Source organism: Cryptomeria japonica, chromosome 2 (assembly GCF_030272615.1).
Source record: "Cryptomeria japonica chromosome 2, Sugi_1.0, whole genome shotgun sequence".
In the NCBI taxonomy this organism is placed as follows: domain Eukaryota; kingdom Viridiplantae; phylum Streptophyta; class Pinopsida; order Cupressales; family Cupressaceae; genus Cryptomeria; species Cryptomeria japonica.
The window spans coordinates 356407831-356430700 of NC_081406.1; the positions used below are offsets into that span (position 1 = coordinate 356407831).

A 22870-nucleotide genomic window follows, 5' to 3' on the forward strand; every position below is an offset into this window, starting at 1 on the left:
GAACACACTAACTACTTAGGGTTTTCCAAAAGTACTTTACCATTCTCTAAACATAACGTTTATTTTGAAACCCAAATAAATATGCCTAAATTCATATTAAAACCACCATATGAAATCATAAAAAGCATTCATGAGGTGTGCGTGCTCAAATCCAATGCTAAGACATGAAAACATGATAGGATATTGGTAACACCTAAGTGGCACATTACAATCCATCCATAATAGGAGGTCCACTTAATTCAATTACAACATGAAACAAGGACTCAAATGTCCTTTCATGAACTTTACACATTTGAAAAAATGAAATAAAACATAATAAATTACTTACCCATCTTAGTACCATCTTTGAACTCCATCCATGATCCTCTAATCCCCAATAATGGTTTACATGCCACCCAACCATGTGAAACCCTTAGGCTCACCCCACCATGCCAGGAGACGACTACAAAGACCCAAACACACTCATGCAATACGCGAGGGGGTGTAAGCTTGCACTCATGCCAAACATGAAGAATACATGTGACACACAATATACAACATAAATCATTAATATCATGAGAAGTACAAGATCTCTTAGGCACTACTCATACTACACAAAGACTAGATCCTAGAGAGTGAATAGGGAATGTCATCGCTATAGACTAAGGTGTAAGCAAAACCAAGTACAATTCTCACAAGGACAAGGAAACTTGATCATACAAGACCCATATTTTCATATATGCTCATTGGAGCCAAAGACCATGGAATATTTTATATTCAAGTGCTTTCTCTATTATGAAATCATAAGATGTTTGTTGTCTCTTCGAAAATTCACTTAATATTTTCTAGTCCCTTATGGCCAATAAGGACTAAAACATCTTTTATTATTCAAGGAAACCCAAGGATGCATCCCCAACCTTTTTTGGGATGTTCTCATTTTTTAAATGTTTTAGAAACAAAGACACTTAGGGAATGTCCTCACGCTATCCTGAAATTATAAAATATGCAAGGGACATCCAGAAAAATTGAAGGGAATAGCCTACCATTCCTGAGATGGGTGAGAACATTCGTGAATTCCCCAACTATCATAGGGGCGACCAATCATCCTCATAAAAAAGTAACATTTTAGATAATAAAAAAAAAGTCCGCTGCAACTTCCTAGCCTCTAGGCCTTCGATTTAATCTAATAGTCCTTCAATTGCACCTAATAAATAGAATTCACTACCCTAGTGCTCATCATCAACTATTCAATCAATGTTGGATAAAGATCACATGACAACAACCTCCACACTCACTCATTCTAAATGAGGAAATAAAACAAAACTTTCTTTGTTTTTGTATTTTCATATTGTAGTTGAAAGTGAAACTTGTAGCCTTTGGACATTTTGTTGTTACTTGTATACTATTTTTTTATATCACATGCATATTGATGATGAAGTATTGAAGCAATTTTGACATTTGCTAATTTGTAAACTCTTAATTCAGCACAAATGTTATATATTAAGGATCTATAATGTATATGATGAATTTTTTATTAATGTTATTATATGAGTATTTGAAATTTCTCTACGTATTTGACAAATTCCCTATTTTTTATTAAGTCATCCCTAAATTTGTCCCCCCCTCCCCTATCATCCCTATCCTAAGAACTCGGGGTAACATAACTATTATTTTGTGGGAGATGTTTGACTTTTTTTCAATGTCTTTCCAAAAGGATGTGTCTACCAAAGGGTCTCCTACTTGATTGATTACTTCATATTACTAGCTCTCTCACTTCAATAAGAAGAGGCTCCAAGCCAACTTCCAAGTTCACATTGTACATCTACAAAGAATCATACATCTAGCGACCCCATGGCCTCATGCCCATTTCATACCTTTTTAAGTTTTGAATTAAAAAAATGCTACCTAAATCCTTCAAAAACTGTCATTAATTTATGTTTTTCTTAATGCATTATTTAATTTTTTAATTTTTCTCTTGATTCTATTTTAATCTTCCATAAACATAAAAACATAAATTAAATTAAATATAAAATAAATAAAACCTTGAAAGACTTACTCTTCCATTTTTTTTCTATTTACTAACGTTTTTCAAAATATGTAAGGTTTTTGTCCTGCGCTTCATGGTAGAAAAGTTGAAGTTTTACTTGTTCAAAGAATTAGTAAGAATATCAATACAAGCTAACTTACATGATAGTTCCTTTGATTGTTTTAACTACAATCATCAATAAAACAATCATCAACAATCATCAACAAGCAGATTGATAAGTCTCTGAACTAACAAATAGTTTACATGCTATCGAATGGTAGATCCATAAATTTATAGGATTTTATAAAGATAAAGGACCTCCCCTGAACATCTACAAAAGAATGATTTAATTTAATGGCCATTGGCAAGCTTTTTTTGCATGTGCTCCTTTGATCGTATATCTGCCTGCATGGTCAAACATTAAGATATTGAATTGAAAGGTTCTAGACTTTAGATTTATGAGAAAATCATATAACTATTAAAAAATTTGCCAACATTATAAAAATTCTAAACAAGGGAAGCACCTACCATCACTAAAGAATGGCAATGTTAAACGTACCTGCCGAATAGGCTCTGGAACACGATATTTGCAACACATTCTCACAACAGCAATGGCCGTTTCAAGAGATATGCGATGGCCTATTGAAATGAAGATTGGTTTTGAAGACTTCTCATTAGATCTGAATGCCTATAGTGATTTGCAAAGCTTTATATTAGTCCATGGTTATATATTTTATGCAACAATGATGAAGAAATATACTGCATATATATGTGAAAATCTTAATTAGTTATATGCATGCACAAAGGCACTGTATTTTAGTAGGCAAAGCGGTAGAAGATTTAACAATATTTAAAATCCTTATTAAGGTATTAGAGGTGTGATTTAATTTTTGAGAATGTCTAACCATGAGTATATTGCTCAACATAACAGTGTTCCTTCCTTTGCACCTTTTAACAATTGCAATCATGCTAAAGGTTTCACTTCTTGTTATATGGTGACACACTTAAATGACTAGAATTTACATTGACCACAAATTTTATTATTTTATGAAACAAAATTTGTTTGTGAAAGAAAATAGCATTATTCTACACAAATTTTTTTCTTTTATTTTAGGGTAAAGGAAGGTTTTTGAAACGGCCCAAACCCTTTCAAGATTAAGTCTAACAAACCACCATGAAACTATTTCAAGAACAATAACACTAAGGCTGTAAACCAGCAGGTACAGAAACAAATTAACAGCAGACAGCAAAAAAAAAGAAGCTAAAACAGAACTCTCACAACACTGAGCAAATCAAGGTAGCTTGAAGCCAAAGAACTCCAACAAGCTCAACATTCCTACCACGGTCCTTCCCTCTAGAATTTTGCTGTAAGAGTTAGCAGCAGTCCGTATTAGCCCTATCTAAGAATTTCTGACCAAACTAGCAATTTCACAATTTTTGCTTTCTATCCAGTATTGTTTTGGCATTATTTCATAGATACTCCAAAGTAATTTATTTAAAAATTCCAGAACTCAATTAAAAAATTTGACTACTAATTATGAAATATAGTTCAGATATTATATATCAAATATGCTAACTCCTGTTGCAGACATTTATATACATTCATTAAAAACTGAAATCAGAATATTAATTAATGAGAATAATTGCTGACCTCATCAAGAAGATACCATATGCACCAACCAGTAGCTTTCAAACAATTTAAGCCCCTTGTGATAGTTGTACAGATCCCAAATGAAGGTACGGCAGTCCTCAGAAGAGGTACAGCAGCATACATAAAGCTGCGACTTCCCCTTGAAAAGCTGCGGCAGCCTTTCACCAAATTGTCCATGCAGCCATATAAACAGCATCTGACAAAACATTTTTTTTATTTATTAAATAAATTGAAAATCAGAATATAGTTGTATTCTGATTTTCAATTTTAATAAATGAAAAAAATGTCTTGTCGGGTGCTGTTAATATGGCTGCATAGACGTTACCACCTTTCACTTCCCTCCTTCTGGCTGTGCTAGAATATTATTAAGGCTTTTAATCCTTTATATTTCAATCCTTCTTTGGCAGCTATATTAGGTGTACGGCCCCTTGTTGGGCTAAGAAAAGTGGTACAGCTAGGTTGTTCTGTTATTTCACCATTTGCACATATCAACCTGCAATTCCTAGAAAATATATTTGCTTGCACACACGACACTTTATAATTTCTGATTCTTTCAGGATTCGCACACACCATAAATACAAATTTATTATTTGAAAGCAAATCTCAATAAATTTGTATCTAAGATTCTTGTAAATCTGAAAGATATCTGTCCGATTTAAAAGCTCTATTTCTCCATTTCCGCACAAATTGTGAATTTGAATGGATCACGTCATATTGGTTAGAGAAGATCTTTCACTCCGGAAAACAATCTTCACCATAGGATTTTCATCATGAAGTGGTTGTTGAACAAACCTGCTCAACCACCACCACTGAAGTTCTATAAAATATCAAATGCCAAGAATGAATCAAACGAATTTCCACAACCTCCTTTTATAAGCCCCCGGGGAACTTTCTGGAAATTAAATTATAAAATCATTTTTTAAAAATAATAATCCTTTTTTCTTTATAAAAGTGACTTTATACTGTAATTAAATAATTAACATAAGTTGTCTTTTAATATTTGCTTTTTCGACAACTTAACATTTAATTATTTTCCGCACATCCAACCAAAGTTATGGAAAATACAAAAATATGGAAAATACAAAAATAGTCCGAAAGTGAAATCTAAATGCAACAACATACACACAAGCTCATTGGAGATCCAACTTATCTAAAATTGATACTTTTTCAAAAATAAAATATTCCTCCAAGAAGTTTGGAATACACCCGAAATGATGAATTTGCCCTCAAAAAGCATCAACGGATTCATCTTGATCCCCTGAACACAATGCCATTATCTAAACTCTATTCCGAATAGGATGGTGCTCTCTAAGAAAGTTGGAGCTTCCAAAGATGTTGGAAAGGTGATAAAAAACGGGACATTATAGTCTTCCCTTCCCAAGATTGTTTGTCCTTAAGCAATCACAGATTGACCATTGATACCACTAATTGATCTTGAATAAACCAAATGAAATTCCAAGATCCCAAATCAATGTAGGAGGTTTGTGAGACCTCGACTGATGTGTCATGTTGCATCACACCTGTAAATGAAACTTCCTTCACTCTTCTTGCTAAAAGTAAATCAATCTTTTGCAAGAATTCAGCGAACTCTCTGAAAATCTACTTGGCTCTACCATGCTTCCAATGCACCACTCTGATATAAACTGGAAGATCTTTAAAAACACTCATTGTTTCCATTCCAAAAGTCTCAGAATGATGGTCATAAACGTGTAGAAGTATGTTGTCTTGAATAAGCTCCAAAGATAACCAATTAAGATCCACAACATGTTTGTTTGCAAATTGAGCTTTGTTAATTATGTTAAAGGTTATCCCTTCCCAAATAAGGATATAAATCAGCATTGGTGTAGGATGAAAACAAATTACGACAGCCACAAGTCACCAAAGTCAGATTTGTAGTGGCTGGAGGATCCATTCTCTAAAAGTTTCATGACCTCAAAGATATTAAAATTATTGCTGTTCAATTCTAAATTCATCAACCCTAAAATATAATTATATCAAGATTAACATCCTGAAAGTGGAATAGAAGCTGTAATAATGAAATCTCCTTGGATCTACATGAAATATGAACTTTCTAATGATAGAGAATACCTTTGCTAAGGCCAGTTTTTTTATTCAAAATCATCAATTAAAAAATGCTCCATCCCTTGACATAAATTATTTGCCAAACCATCTGTATGTAAGCAACCGAATGCATGAGATGGCTACGAGGACTGATAACAACTGCACCAAGTTTGATTAACACTGGAATATCAATGTGAACTCCTATTTTCACCCCTTGCAACCCAGAGTAATAGTCATCCAAATGAACCAAGATGAGATACCTGCAAGGTCTGATACCACTGAAAGTTGCATACCTGTCATTCTTTGTCACACTGAATAGCAATCCACCAATCATATAAATTCCTGGATCTCATATCCTATTATTGTAACCAACTATGCTTCCTGAATTAATAGTGTCCCACATTCAGCATAACAAGTGGATCATCAATTGTCAATGGAAGACCTTGGTCCCATATTCTTTTGTGCCGACATGCTTGAATTCTTTCATCATTCTCATGATGCTTCCTTTGATGAAATGTCATGCCCCCGCCTTAATAAGGTCTTTGATGCAGGAGCAATCTCTATCGTAGAATAAGGCTCCAGAAAATGCAACGTTCATCAAACAGATTCTAGCCTAATTAACATTTTGTTTGAGGTTTTGTTATATTTTGGTTAGTCTGTTCCAGCATTTTGTTATATTGTGGTTAGTCTGTCCAGAATTTGTGGATCTGAAACTCCTATTATTTCGTATAAATATTGCAAGCTTGTAGGGGGGAAGAATATGAAGTTTCCTGTGTGATTTGTGGTGTTACCTGAGTTGATAATTAAATAGAGTGAGTTTTCTTCGTTTGTAACTTCAGCCTTCGGGTTCCTCATCATTGTGGTATCAGAGCCAAATTTGAGGTCCAGGGGAAAGCGGAATTGACTGTATTTTGGGTAGCGTTGTCTTGTGTTAATCTAGTGAAGCTCATAGTATATTATTTCATCTGCAATCTGTCAGGTGCGTGAGTAAGAGTGTTGGAGTCTGATCATCATTGCCATCACCAAGCTCAAACCGTGTTGTAAAAGACCATGTACAGCAAAAACGAGCTAGTTAGCCCGTATTGAGCCCTCATATTAGTGTCAGCCATACGAAGTATTCTGCATTCAGATTGAAGGTAAATCTGTATTCGTATCGTCTCTGTGATTTTGCATGTCTACACCTCCTTCCGATTTGGAAACAAGCAGATCAACAAGAGAGAGATTTTGGAGGAGCTCGTGGCTTGTATGTTTTACCAGCCAGGTCATATCTTCAAGCAAATAAAAAGAATGAAGCTCCACCCTCCAACCCGACTTCACAGGCGACTTCCTCCTCATCGGTGGCTGCGTTTGCATCTGCATAGGTGTTTGCATCAGCGTTGGTGCAGGCTGCCACCTATATTTGCATCTGCATTGTTCCTCACATTTGTGTTGGTACAGGCTGTGCCTGTGTTTGAATCGACATTGGTGCTTGCATCTGCATTGGCCTATGAGAACAATACAGAAGGCTTTATTTCTTTGGATCACTCCTCCATCTTTGGTTTGGCCTTTATTTATTTGCTTGGCATTTTTCTGTAGATAAGTAAAGTTTTCAGTCATAAGTCGCTTCTTATCAGCAATTAAAATAAATTTGTGTACGAGAAAAAGATTATTTTTCAGTCCTATACCATTAGTGGTATCCGGAGACGAAATAGTTCCTGCAGGTGGGAGAGAAGACTTTCTCTATCAAGAGATGGCATACAGAGTTCGTGGAAGAGGATGAGGTCGAGGAAGACAAGCTGCGAATGAAGAAATGTTAGAAGAGATGAGACAGATTCAAGCACAATTGCAGGCAATAGAACTTGCGCAACGAAGGCGAATTGACATGGGAGATGCTAGTGACAGAGAGGAAGAACCTCAAGAAGAAGCAACAGAACAGGGGGAAGAAGGGTTTGAAACAAGAATCGTGAGAGTGATTTTGGGAGCAAGTTCCAAACCGAAGTTAGATGTGCCTATGTATGGAGGTAGCTTGGATGCTGAGGAGCTAATCGACTGGATCAGTGCAATGGACAAATATTTTGAGTATGAGAATGTCATTGATATCAAGAGAGTGAAATTTGCAGTAACACGATTGAAGGGTCATGCATCCCTTTGGTGGGATTGAGTACAAGATGAAAGGAGACAGAAAGGTAAGTCCAAGATCAAGAGCTGGGACAGAATGGTGGCAAAGCTAAAAGGTAAATTCTTGCCTAAAGATTCTCAACTTAATCTTTTTAAGAAATTGCAAAATCTCAGGCAAAAAGAAATGTCTATTAAAGATTATACAGAAGAATTTTATAGGTTGACCATTAGAGCTGGCCATATTGAAGATGATACTGAAAAGGTGGCTAGGTATCTCAATGGATTGAGATATAATATTCAAGATGAAATTAACCTTTTGTGTCCAAGAACAGTGGAAGAAGCATATCAGTTTGCTCTCAAGGCAGAAGAGAAACTATCCAAGAAACAAACACAAAGCTCGAGAGGAAAAAGTCAAAGTTTCAGAGGAAGAGGATCACAAAGTGGTAGAGGTCAGTGACAAGCTCAAAAAGAAGAAGCCGGTAGTTCACATCACCACGAACAATCTTCCCGAGGTAATAATTCTTTTAGAGGAAGAAGGCCTTATTCAAGAGGTAGAGGTGGGGAATTTTTTGGTAAATGTTTTAAATGCAATAAGTTTGGACATAGATCTTATGAGAGTCCAGAGAATCAAGTCAGAGAAGTGCACATATTGCTCACGGTGAAGAGGAGGCTGCAGAGGAACTTGTTGCTTATAAAGATGCACCTGAAGTTGGTGAATCACTCTTGATGAAGAGGGTGTTACTTAAACCCAACAAGGAGGTAATAGAACCATCTCAAAGAAAAAATGTGTTCAGAACAACTTGCAAGAGTGGAGGAAAATGCTGCAAAGTCATCATAGATAGCGGGAGCACAAACAATCTAGTTTCAATGGAGATGGTGGAGAAATTGGGATTGAAAAAGGTAATGCATCCTACTCCCTATAAAGTATCATGGTTACAAAAAGGGCATCAGCTTTTGGTTAATGAGCAATGCAAGGTGGATTTCCAAATAGGAACTTATAAAGATCAAATAGTGTGTGATGTCATGCCCATGGACGTTTGCCACATTTTGCTTGGAAGACCCTAGCAATATGACAGAAAAGCTATTCATCATGGGAAGCACAACACTTACACTTTTGAGAAGGATGGAAAGAAGCACATTCTTACACCCCTAAAGGAAGAACAAGATGTTGCTGAACCAAGCTCCAGAGTGATGCTAATGGGAGGTAAGGAATTTTTACATCAAATGAAGAAGGAAGAGGTAAGCTTTGCCTTGATAGGAAAGCTCAAAAGTGTGGTCACTAGTACAAAATTGATTGATAATAAATTCAAGACATGTTGAGAGAGTATGCAAGTACAGTAGTAGATGATCTTCCTAATGCTTTACCTCCATTAAGGAGTATCAACCATCACATAGACTTGGTTCCAGGAGCAAATCTTCCAAATAAAGCAGCCTACCGCATGACACCGAAGGAGAATGAAGAAATCAAGAAACAAGTGCGAGAATTGTTGGAGAAAGGATTGATAAGGGAAAGTTTAAGCTCTTGTGCAGTTCCAACTGTTTTGAGTCCTAAGAAGGATGGAAGCTGGAGAATGTGCACGGATCCCAGAGCAATCAACAAAATCACTATCAGGTATAGGTTCCCTTTGCCAAGAATTGATGATTTGTTGTATTGTTTAAGTGGGGCTAAATATTTTTGTAAAATAGACTTGAAAAGTGGCTACCATCAGATTAGAATTAGAGAAGGTGATGAGTGGAAGACAGCCTTTAAAACAAATGATGGACTCTACTAATGGCTAGTTATGCCATTTGGCTTAACTAATGCTCCAAGCACTTTCATGCAGCTTATGAATGATGTGCTTAAAGATTTCACAGGTAAGTTTGTCATAGTCTACTTGGATGACATCCTGGTATATAGTCAATCAAAGGAAGAACATCTTAGGCATTTAAGAATGGTATTAGACAAGTTCCATGAAGAGAAGCTGCTAATCAATCTCAAGAAGTATACTTTCTTGAAGACAGAACTGGTTTACCTCGGATTTGTCATCTCCCAAGAATGATTAAAGATGGACAAGGAGAAGATAAAGGCAATCATTGAATGGCCTACCCCTAAGAGTATCTTTGAGGTAAGAAATTTTCATGGATTGGCTAGTCTCTATAGAAAATTCATAAGGAATTTTAGTGGGATTTGTGCTCCAATAGTGGATACAATTAAGGGAGATAAAAGGACATTTCATTAGACTGAAGCTACTGATAAGAGTTTCCAGATACTAAAGAAGAAAATTACAGAAGAGCCTATCTTGTCTTTACCTGATTTTACTAAGCCTTTTCAAGTTGAGTGTGATGCTGGTGGGACTGCTATAGGTGCTGTCTTGAGTCAAGATGGAAAGCCAATTGCTTACTTCAGCGAAAAGCTTAATGATGCAAAGAAGAAATATTCAACATATGATCAGGAGTTCTATGCCCTTATACAAGCTTTAAAAAAATGGAGGCATCATCTCATTCCTAAGGAGTTTATTTTGTACACTGATAATCATGCTTTGCAATTCATCATTAGTCAATCTAAGTTGAGCCAAAGACATGTCAAATGGGTTGAATTTTTGCAAAGTTTTACTTTTGTCATCAAGCACAAGAGTGGTCAATCTAATAAAGTTGCAGATGCTTTGAGCAGAAGGAGTTTGATCTTGCAGGAATCTCAAATGAGTATATTGGGATTTGATGACCTGAAGGAAATGTACAAGGAAGATAGGGACTTCAAAGAGGCATATGAGGCTTGTTTAAATCCCCTTAGTAGGGATAGAAGTCCTTGGATGGAGTACATGATACAGGAGGGCCTACTATTCAAAGGCAGCCAACTTTGTATCCCAAGGAGTTCCATGAGAGAGAACCTGTTGAAGGAGAAACACAGTGGCAGCTTAGCAGGGCATTTTGGACAAAACAAGACACTAGCTCAATTGAGTTCACACTATTATTGACCAGGTATGGGAAATGATGTTAAGAAGTTTGTGGAGAGGTGTAAAGTATGCCAACATGCCAAAGTAAGTAGCCAAAATGCAGGTTTGTATCAACCACTCCCAATCCCAAACAGGCCATGGGATTCAATTAGTATGGACTTTGTACTCGGTCTACCAAGAACTCAGGAGGGGCATGATTCAATATTTGTGGTGGTTGACAAATTTTCTAAAATGGCTCATTTTATTCCATGTACAAAAACAAGTGATGCTACAAAAATTGCCAATTTTTTTTTCAAGGAGATAGTTAGACTACATGGACTTCCTAGGAGTATTGTCTCTAATCGAGACACTGAATTTGTAGGAGGATGACTCCGGAAGAAATTGGGTACTAATTTGAGTTCTGATGCAGGAGCAATCTCTATCGTAGAATAAGGCTCCAGAAAATGCAACGTCCATCAAACAGATTCTAGCCTAATTAACATTTTGTTTGAGGTTTTGTTATATTTTGGTTAGTCTGTTCTAGCATTTTGTTATATTTTGGTTAGTCTGTTCCAGAATTTGTGGATCTGAAACTCCTATTATTTCATATAAATATTGTAAGCCTGCCGGCATGTAGGGGGGAAGAATATGTAGAAGTTTCCTGTGTGATTTGTGGTGTTACCTGAGTTGATAATTAAATAGAGTGAGTTTTCTTCATTTGTAACTTCAGCCTTCGGGTTCCTCATCAATCTTCATCACCATCCTTGAGATAAGTTCAGATGTAGAAAATCGTCTTATTAAGACTTCATGATTTTCTAAGATCTCAGATCAAAGGAATTAATATATCATGTAGTAATTATCTTCATAAAGTAGAGACGTAGGCAGCAACTCTAAAATTAACACATAGACCTAAGTATCTACAGCGACCCATATATGATATCAATAATATAGTGAATAGATTAAGGGTTATATAAAGCTTTAATAATACACATTATTAAGCACTAATGGGGTGCTATTGCTACAGAAGTTCATTAATTAAAAGACAAAAGGCAACTTATTAAGAGTCACGACTTTTGCAAGGATAATAACTGTGGAAAGGACACAGCCCTCCAACATCAATTGGGAGATATATATACAGTAGACCAATCATTCCAAGAAGGAAGGAACAATCAGGAAAGGCAATCATTGAAGGATTCAGATAGATATTTTAGAAGACATTACACATTCAACAGTTTGATTGAGTATTACTGTTTGGTATGAGTTTCCTTGTGCATAACAGAAAAAATGCTGTATTAATAAATATACCTCTGCACACTAATCATCGAATAATACACTGATGTTATACATATATCACAGTAAACATTAACTGCATCTGATTTATGAATCTCTGCAATTTATTTATTATATGTAAAATATATGCATGATACTGAAATCTTTTATTTGTCTTGAATGCTTTTAGCCATGGTAGAGGATATAAGGATTGCAAGAGGGGTACGGTGATGGGGCACTCTCCTAGGTATTCCATCTCGAGATGGGGACCAGATAGTCCCATGAGGCCAAGGGGGTACAGAGGGTACTGCCTTTGGGCTTAGGAGAGATGGGCTTCCGGGGCACCATGTTATAACCTTATCTCCCTATCATGGTGAATCAACACAAGAAGTCCAATCATAGGGAGAGGGAAATGGTTGGCAAGAAGTGGACACCTCACTGGGTAGACCACCTCATATGGATGGCATGCGCCACATGAGGCCAAGAGGGATGGTATATCCGCTCTCGGGCCTAGTGTAGATTATCCGAGACACCCCATCAAAGTCACTTTCTCCCATGCTCTCCTATGGTTGAGCCTTCCAAACATATTTAAATGCTTTATGATTGAACTGATAAATCTGCCATGAATCTAATTATGATAATCTGTTTATCGAAATTATTGTTGTAAATGGTTTCTAATCTGTTTGCAGGGTTTCATTCAGGTGAAAGGTATCTTCTAACCCTGCTTATTTACTTGGAAATTGAGAATTAGGGCAAATTTAGGGCATTCCCAATTTAGGGACATTACATGAAAACAACTTTGCAATGACAAAGTGCAAAGCATCAATTCTCTATTCTCATTATTTATTTCATGCCCTGGATTATATCCCAAAAGATAATCAAATTGCTTACCTTTAGTTGCTGGTTTGAAAATTTCAACATGCCCAAAACCATCATTAAAATCAAGTGAGGAACCTTTCTCATGTGCAGGCCTCTTAATAAGGTCATCCTGGAACTCCACCTCAAAAAGAGGGTTATCATATGCATCCATCTGAAAGAGTGGATTATCAAAAACTTGGAGTTATCTTGTTTAGGCCGTTGATCCAACTCTAGTTCAAAAGGATACTCCAAGTCATTTTCTTCAAGAAGGCTCAAGTACTCTCCTTCACTTGTTGATGCATCTCGTGATTCTTTTTCCTTTATCCTATCAATTGATATTGGTTTTTCCGCAATGATCTATTTTGACTTCTCTTTTTCCTTTATCGATAACTCTCCAAATTTCCTTTCAACTAATAAGTAAGGTTCTAGTATGTCCGGATTCTCTAGTAATGTTGTTAGATTCTTTTGATATTTTTGAAATTTTGCAAAAAATCTATCATGAGTTCTTAATTTGTCTTCACCTTTCACACTAAAAAACCTTGTCATGCAGTGTTGATCATTTAAACATTGAAATCTGCAACAAAAGATTGAACACTAATAGGTTGGCAAGACCACCAGCTCTAATACCACTATCATATCCTACACTAGAATATTTTTGAATATTTGCAATTATCACAAACAATCATGCACATTCTAATACCATTGTATTAACCCTATCCAAGAATTTTTTATCAAACTTGTAAATTCACAATTTTTGCTAAGCAAGCATTTCGTCAGACAGTTTACATCAGGTATTGCTTTGGCATTATTTCATAGATAGTCTCTATAGTAAATTATTTTAAAAATTTAAAACTTAATAAAATGTTTTTGTTTGACTACTAGTTCTGAATTATAGTTCACAAATATTATTTAAAAAATATGTTGAGAGCAAGACTTGACACAAGGGTTGTCCAATGGGTGGGAGAAGTTCACAAGCCTGATCTATGAGCAGGAGAAGGCAAGTCGTTTTTATGAATGGGATCTCAAATGAGGATGGTGACGATTAGATTGGAGGCAATGAATTGGAGGAGGTCTGGAATGTTGTCTTTGACGATGAGGAGATTCTTCTCGACATTCTATTGGAGGAAAGATTGTTGAATGCTTTTGCTATGCCTACATCGTCTGTTTGTAGCGAGCATTCATTTGGCTTAGATCTAGGCTTGCATAAGGGCTTCCTTTCCCAACCTTCAACTAAAAAGGGTGTCGGGTGTGATCTAGACCCTATTCTTGCTCCTCCATTTATTGAAGGGTGTGAAGGCGAGGTTTTTTATACCGAGGGACTACCTTCTTTAATTGAATCCCCTACTTCCTCTTTTGATTTTCTGTCACTTCTTTATGGAGCTTTCATGTATCTAAGGTTCCTTCACTTGAGCCTATGATTGGGGCTATGGTTGTTACACCCAAAGAAGCAATAGTCTGCAAAAAATAGCAATTATACCCGATTAATCCCGAATCCTAGAGCCAGAGGATTTATTCTCCAAAAAAATCTCGATTCACAAAAAATAATTGACCCAATTTTCAATGATTTTTGCATTTAAATTGCATTAAAATCATGTTAAAAACCAAAAAAAAATGGCAAAAAAAAAAGTTAAAAAAATCATTGTAAGAACCCATGAAATTACTTAATTTCTCAAAAATAGGGCCTATCCAAGACGGAATCAAAGTCAATGTGGAATCAACATTGACTTTGTTTGTTATTTTGCAGTGTTCCATGGGCGTTGGGGACGGGGGGACATGGGGATGCGTCTGCAAGACGGGGGGACCAAGGGTCTAAATTGGGGGACGGTGGGGGGACGGTAGCGGGGGGGTGGCGGGGTGGTGGTGCTCATATACTTATACATATACATATAGTACTTGAAAAACTAGTTTTGAAAAGATGTATAACAGTATAAGAATTAGATTTCAAATTTTCAAATGAAACTATAGGAAATACCAAGATTACTTAGAATAGTAATACGTAAGTCGTAACTAATTGCTAAAAGTAAATAAAATTTGACAAATGAAATTGTTCAAATTGGAGATTTCTCATTTCTATCATATGAATATCGAAAAAGGAAAACGAAAATATGAATATCTGATGCCATTGCAAAGTCTATAATAATAAAGATGATTACATGATTCATCATTACAATGAGTAGCCAAATACAAATACGTGTAGCAATAGCATTACAAAAGAGACTAGAGTCAAAGACAAAATGACAAAACTAAAAACTCAAAATGTAGCTAATGGAGGCCACTAATCATCTACGAACTCCTCCTCACTGGAACTGCTGGACTCCTGAGGATCAAGGTCCCTCAAGCTCACACCAACTAGCCCTGCATCTGAAGTGGTAGGATCATCCTCATCAATTTGTGAAGGCTCCTCTGGCTCTACATCCCATCGTGCCGCTGGACTCTCCTTGTACACAAGTGTCTTGTGGTCCATGAGACGCAAAGCACTGTGTATAGCCACAAGCTTCTCTGCTCTCTTAGAGGTAAGTATGTTCCTCTTAAGAGAGTGGATGAAGCTATATGTAGACTAGTTCCTCTCAGCAGCTGAAGAATTGGAAACCTGGGATAGCAGACGGATGGCTAGAGTGGTGGTCAAAGATTTCGGGCCATGACAATTCCACCATAAAAGTGGGCCCTCCTGTGCCATGTTGTCTATATCCATCTTTGCCGCATCTGAATAACCTCTAAGAGTAGCAAATCTTCCCCACTCAGTGCACATTGTGCCGGCATCTCTAGAATCAAACATCTTCTCTATGCACCTAAAGAAACCCGCCTTCACCTCATCATCCTGAATCGGTGTCAGTCTACCCAGTCTAGCCTTGTACCACTTAGGATTCAAGGCAAAGGCAGCCATATGAAAAGGAGTGTTCAACTTGTCCCATCTACGCTAAATGATAGGCTGGATTTGCTCATTGTAGAAGGCTAAAGAGGGGTCCTTCACTCGCACAATAGCCCTCATCTCGTCAAGCATAGAGTCAATGCACTCATACACCTCTCCAAGGTTAGGTGCATCCCCATCCCCATATCTGATCACCTGGAATACTGGAGAAATGATAGAGACAATGTATTTCGCATCAGTCCAAAACACATCACTCTTCACTATCTCCTTCACCCTTGTCCCCTGCTCTGTCTTTGGCCTCAGCCCACCTATTCCACTCACTAGTCATAACCATGAGTTGCAATACCTCTTGCAACTCAATCATTCTCTCCAAGAGAATGAAATAGGATGCATATCTAGTCTCAACTGGTTTCAAGAACTCCTTCGCGAAGGTCCTGAAGAGTGTATGTGAAGTGTGGTGGTTGCAGATAAACATCTGCACATCTCTCGCATCAGTGACCACTCCTCTAATCCAGTCTATCCTCCCCATGTCCTTGAGTGCATTGTTCATGGCATGCACACAACATGGGGTCCACCAAATGTGTCTATAGGCTGCCTCAATGAGTCTCCCTGCTGCTCTACACACATGGGCTGCATCTGTCACTACTTGGACCACATTTTGTGGCCCAACCTCCTCAATAGCCTCCCTGAGGACCTGAAACTGGAAATCAGCATCTTTACGATGCCCTGTACAATCAACTACTTTAAGGAAGTATGGGCCCTCTGCACATGTGACCATGACGTTGATGAGTGGACAATGGCTAATGTCCGTCCACCCATCCATAACTATGCTGCACCCCGATGCCACCCAACATGCCTTCATCTTCTCCATCAAAATATTGATCTTGGAATAGCATTTATCCAAGATCGAGGTCCTCATTTTCGTCTCCCCTAGTGGCGCATAAGATGGTCCTCCCTTGGCCACCATAGCGATCATCTCCCTATAATAAGGAGACCGTGTAACATGAAATGGAATGCCATTGGCAAAGAAGAACTTGCCAATGGATTCATCTATCTCATCTCTCAGCTGCACATTAAACATATCAGCAATGGGGTTGCTCTGTGGTGTCTGCAACTTACGTTTCCCAGCCTAGGCGGCAGTTGAAGTGAAAGTGGATAGAGATCCAAACATCATTCCTCCCGTCTGCAAAGCATGAGAAGTATGTGGCACATTCTAGTTGCCTTGAACTGCTGCCCTAGCAGACAAAGTAGTAGGCATTGAAATATTTGTGTCATCTGGAACCCCCCAAAGCCTGTTAAACTCAATTATGTACTGTATATTTTTGGCTTCCTCCAAAAACTTACAATGTTTCATGCCTTTTCCTCTCCAAAACAGAAAGTGCACATTCACTCTACTAATGCTACCGAACCATTCTGTGTCACAAATATTGCACTTCCACTTCCTTGTTCCCCCACTTGAATGTGATGTGCCTTGTATTGATATTCGTAAAGCAAACTGTTTTAGAGGAGACTTAAGATCAAAATGACCCCTAGCATATGGTGCCAACAACTCTGAAGGGCAACCTGTACTAGCTGGTGCACTTGCCATAGAACTAGATTGGGCTCCAGGATCATCCCCATGGTCACCCCCCTCATTTTCAGGTTCATATTCTAAATCATTCTCACTATGAGAATGGATTTCCATGTCATCTTCACTCATGCCTTGGGAGCTCATTGTGAAATTGACACTGCATTTCACAAAATAAAAATAAAAATAAAATCAGCCTAGTTTAACAATATATTTTTAAATTTTTTTCCTATTCATCTCAAAATGAGATTTGATGTTGAATCTTGAGGGCCGTCAAGATTCAACATCAAATCTCATTTTGAGTCTTGAGATGAATAGGGAAAAAAAATCCAAAAATGACATAGAACAATGAAAATCAGAAAATAAAACAAAAAAAAAACAAGAAAAAGTTGAAAAACCCTACCTTGTGCTTGAAAAATCTCTCCAAAATGTAGAAGAATCTTCTTCTTCCTCTTCTTCTTGCTTCTTCTAGCTCCTATCATGCTTGCAATCAGTTTTTCTCACCCCTTCAATCAATCTTCTTCAAGTTTTTCCTCCTCTTCAGCTTGCTGGAAAAAAAATCAGTTTTCCAAAATGAGAGTTAAATCTAAAAGAAACATGCTTTTGTGTTGTTTTAAGGGGTTGGGTAGGGCCCACGTCCAATTAGGGTTACCCCTTAACCCCCCCAAAAGGCACATGTTTTTTAAAAAAGGGCTTTTTTGGTTTGTTTAGGCGTGGCAACGCGAGAGACGCCTGGGTGTCTCCCCGTCGGCGTCTCTCGAGGGGCGGGGAGACACCCAGGCGTCTCCGAGGAGACGTCTCCAACCTCTAAAAAATCACTAAATAAAGGAGTGGGGGGAGCAATAGCAGTCATCAACTGAATTTGAAAGGGCCTCAATCATCCTAAATCATGGAAGGAATATGAGATAGTGTCAAAGCAGCTAGCAAATATGCTCTAAATCGCAGCTTCAATATGACTCAAGCTCTCTGCACACCTCAATCCATGTATTGTGATGCAAACAAGTATATAATTCTAGCTACTGGGTTCGCCCCTAGACACCCTTGGTTCAGGTCCAGTACAGTCCAGGTCCCTGGTTTGGGTCCGGTCCGGCCTTGGTTCGAATTTCCCAGAGGGGGTTCGACCTGGTTCGAACCCGGGTGGACCAAGATCGAACTAGGTCGAACCCGGGCAGACCCAGGTCAAAGAACGACTGGGCGGCCCAAAACACACTTTGTTATGCAAAATTTTAGTTTTTTTTAAATCCGCCATGTAAAAAATGAAACTTATACCCTAAAAGTGACTTCTAAAACATTATGTTCACTCATTTCACCTCATTTGTGTTGCAAACAAAATTTTTATGAGAGCAGGTTGAAGAAAGGGTGAACAAAATTTGGCTTCCAAGATCAAATAGGAGGAGTTGAAGACTGATTTTTAAAGCTTCAACAAGTGCTGTAGCATCATTTCCATACATTTGCAAGCTCCCATTGCCTACAAGAGGTAGATTCTTTAACACTTTTTTCCAACTATATTTGTTTCCCAAATTTTCAAACATGAAACATTAATTGTTTTTTCATTATTTTGTTTTTGTTTTTGAATATTTTTATGTTATTTCTTTCCATAGGAACTAGAATGGCATCTACCTCTTCCTCCGTTGGCAATGAACAATCAATTACAAAACAAAGAAATGATCTGAATTCTCCCTTATGGAAGTATGTTGACATTTTAAACCCACTTCCAAGAGGTGGGCGATTCCGTTGGAGATGCCAAGGATGTGGTATTGAACGTAATAGTTCATATTATCAAGTAGTAGGCCATTTGTATGGAATAAAAGGAAGAGGCATCAAAAAATGTGTAATATCCCAGTTATTTGTTTTTTGTTTTTTTTTAAGCCAACAATAGTCATCCACAAACAGGTAACCCGTTAAGGTTAGAAAGCATAAACTAAAAACATGCTGGAAAAGAATCCCTTCCACTTTCTGATCACCAAGTGCCCAATGTGGGAAGGTGAGAGCATACGGTGTTGAGGGGATCCTTAGCTTCAAATAAATGGAAACAATACAATGCTTGGGCGGCAAGCCAACCCCTTCTTCTTATCCAGCGGGAATGCAAGAAACTTGGCGGTGAACCAACCAAGAGAGACACACAAAGGCACGAATCACTCAACCGCAATATTTCAGCGGGAGGACTGAAATTACATAACAATCTCAACTCAACCGCTTTTGCAACGGGGGGACCATTACACTCAGACATCACTCGACCACTTATGCAGTGGGAGGACTGAATTACAATTTTCTTGAAAATAAGCGGCAAGCTAGCCTCTTCCACTTTTCAGCGGGGTGAGAATTACAAAACAGAATTGGTTAGTAGTACTACTACTTAACCTTACAATAATAAAGATGATGTGAGAAGAGAGTAATGCTGAATATCCAAATAAGAACATGAAATTCTGCTAACATCAAATCTGCAAGCTGGAATTGCAAAACCAACAGCCTAAGAAATCACTAAAATACTCACAACTCTCTCAATACTTATCCAAAACACCCAAAATCAGTCCCAAACCCACACTAGGCTAGCTACGATGACAACCAACCAAAGACAAGCTATCATAACTCCCTTATTAATTTGGCACACATCCCAATGGACTTCAAAACCCCACGCCTAGCTAAGGAATTTCGATTTTATCTAATAAATTCAATGCTCAACCAAAGGTGCCACAAACTTACAGTGTAAATCACCAACACTAGGAAGGATGAATGAGCCAATACCCATAACGGTCAGTCACTCCAACAAAGAGGTATGATCGAAATATACTTCAGCCACAGGCAAACCAGCAAATTCCAAAATTGCTCCAAACACCAAAAAAGACTAAGATACACACTGAGAGTATGGTAGATTACAGCACACAACTGCGTACTATATATCACGTACGAAACCGGGAAGCACTAGGGAGCCACACTCCGAAGCCTCAAAGTTCTAACGCCAATCCGACAACATAACAATGCAAATTTTCAAGATGCCAAGAATGGGAGCCTGTTGGTGTCTGTTTTATCATCTACCAAACATTAGGATAGGATACCCGAAGGTATTCTATCCTCTCCTGAAAAATCACTACTGATTCCAAGGTCTATATGTGCGAACAAGCGACTTTAGTGGAATAGCTTCTTGGGTAGTGTGCTGAAATTTCAAGGGGGGCTTACGTTTGACATGTATCTTGAACTGCTGGACTTAGATGGATTTAGCAATTTTTAGGCTCTTCTTTTTTTGCGGAATTTTCTGGGATTTAGACTTTCAAAAGAAAGGGAAAAGGAGATAGGGTTTAGGAAGGATAATCTAATCCTACGAATTTCGAAGACGGTATCAACTGGGTGCTTTCGAGAAACCAAACCTTGCTTCGCCACACTAGGGACAACTACACAAGGCCGGTGCAATCTTCAATGGGTTGTGCTTATGATCGAGATGTTGGGATGCATAGGGGATGGGCTCAGACTAGCTTTGCACGGTAGAATGGAAATCATCCATTTACCAAAAGTATGAGCGGAGATACACCGTCAATTGATACTTATCAAGTCCTTCATTCAAATTAACAACAATGAAAGCAAATCTAGATTGATATTAACTAAGTGTTGAGGCAATTGAAACCATGCAAATCATTCAAATAATAGAGATTACAAAGCAGCGCACATGCAATATATTATCTGGAAATGACCTTAAGCAACAATACATCAAAAACCTCACCCTTTTCAAATGAGAGGAGGCAACCTTATATAGTTTCTCAAAAATAAATGAATGGCCGAGATCAAACAGCGATCAAGGGCCAAGATTGAAAGTCCTAAACCCTAATTAGGGTTTCCCGAAATACTATCAATTCAAGCAAATGAAAGAGTGACAAGTGGCGCAACTGCTAATTCTACTGAGGTGAGTGGCCACTTTCCTCTTTCAGAGATTCAACGTATCTAGACACCACGAGTTTGACCTCCTCCATGGTGACACTTGGCAAACCGCCAATCTGGAAGTCGATGAGATCCACATCATCGGCACATGTGGCAAGGATGTCTTCCCACTCCACTGCTTGGGTGAGGAAGTTGTCATCGATGGAGAGGAAGTTTGCAATCTTCGAAAGATCGCCTTTGTTAATCATCCCTGAATCTCGAAAGAAGCGTGCCTGAATCCTGGCTCTCACGTTCTCTGCTTGTAAATGCTTCTCCCTTAGGCTTTCCTTCTGCCAGATCTCTGACGCCACACGGAATACCTTGCCCAAGATCTCTCTAACCCTTGCCTCTATCTCAAAACACTTGGTCTCGGATTTCTTCAGAACCTCAATCCGAGTGACCAGAGCATAGTACCACGTGTCGAAGTCGTACCTATCTCCTGTCTGTATGATGTCTGCATCCACTAAGCTCTTCTTTGACATGCCTCGGATAACCTTCAGGTGAGGGAGTATTTCATTCTGAATTTCATCCACTTCTTCCCAATTGGATGCTAGATCCTGGATACGATCAATCAACAAAGAAGTTGCCTCGTATGCTGATACTAAGTTTTCTACCAGGGTGTCAGCACGTATCATAGCGTCTAAAATCCACTCCTTTTCTTCAGTGTATGATCCCTTCATATCATCATAGTCCTTCATGGATCCCTACTGAAGAGGTTGTGGTGGAGTAGCTGGGACTTCATGGTTGAGCGGCCTGGTAAGATGGAGAACATACTTCTTCCACTGCTGGTTCTCTTCTTCCACTTTCTTCCTGTTTTCTTTTTCATGAGCCAGCCTCGTCTTTAGAACGTTGCAGGAGTCATCAAAATATTGGATCTCCTGGTCCTGGGTAGAGGCTTACCCATCTCTATGGCGGTAATCTTGTAATCATCTGCAATGACATTGTCCCTAGTCTTCCCTTCTTTGGGCACTGCTATCTAGACTGTCCTGAATCCGGCACTGTCTCTCTGAATCAGGGAAAACTTCCTGGCTGGTTTGGGTGGTTTAGTTATAGCGGGTTCATTCACCTTCTCCAGGAATGCTGCGGTGACCTCCTCGGTTGAGTGAGCCTCCTTGGGAACCTTGGCTTTTATCCTTGCTCTCAGCCAATCAGGAATGGTTGATTGTTCTATAGTGTTCCGATCAAACTCATCATCCGCTTCTCCTGGGTTTGCTGGTATGCCATCCAAGAAGATTGTAGGGGCTTCAATCTGCCCCCTGTCTGGAGTTCGAAAGACCTTCTCCACCACTTCCTCAACTGGCTGGGAAAGCACTCTTACTTCATCATCAATCACATAGATGTTCATCTCTTGCTCCCCAATTGTACTCTAATCAGGCGCAATGGAAGCAGCACTTAGGATGGAGTGACTTTCGCTGGATTCTCTTCTCTCACCTACAACCCTTTTCCCTGTGACCTTTGTGGAGCTTCCACCCAACTCCTTTCTCTTTCGAGATCCAACACTTTCTAGATTTCAAGCATCACCGGCTGAGGTACAAGGATGGACGGGAAGAGTATCATCTACTCCCATTAATTCATAAGTTAGAACCACGTCTTTGGCCTTCAATTGTTTTGTCTTTTCAGACGCCCACCACCTTGAGTACTCAACCATCGACCTCATGAGGTCTGCTAGATC

At 38.4% G+C, this 22870-nt stretch overlaps 1 protein-coding gene across 1 annotated transcript in view; it reads right to left on the reverse strand.

Annotated features, from left to right (window-relative positions):
• Nucleotides 1-2006: 2006 nt before the first annotated feature.
• LOC131065255 (uncharacterized) overlaps nt 2007-22870 on the reverse strand; it is a 292918-nt gene continuing 272054 nt past the window's right edge. The window contains exons 8-9 of the mRNA XM_057999726.2: nt 2565-2693; nt 2007-2410 (exon numbers count right to left, since the gene is read on the reverse strand). Coding sequence (XP_057855709.1) covers nt 2357-2410; nt 2565-2693 — 183 coding nt within the window. The 3' untranslated portion in view covers nt 2007-2356. The remainder of the gene's footprint in view (nt 2411-2564; nt 2694-22870) is intronic.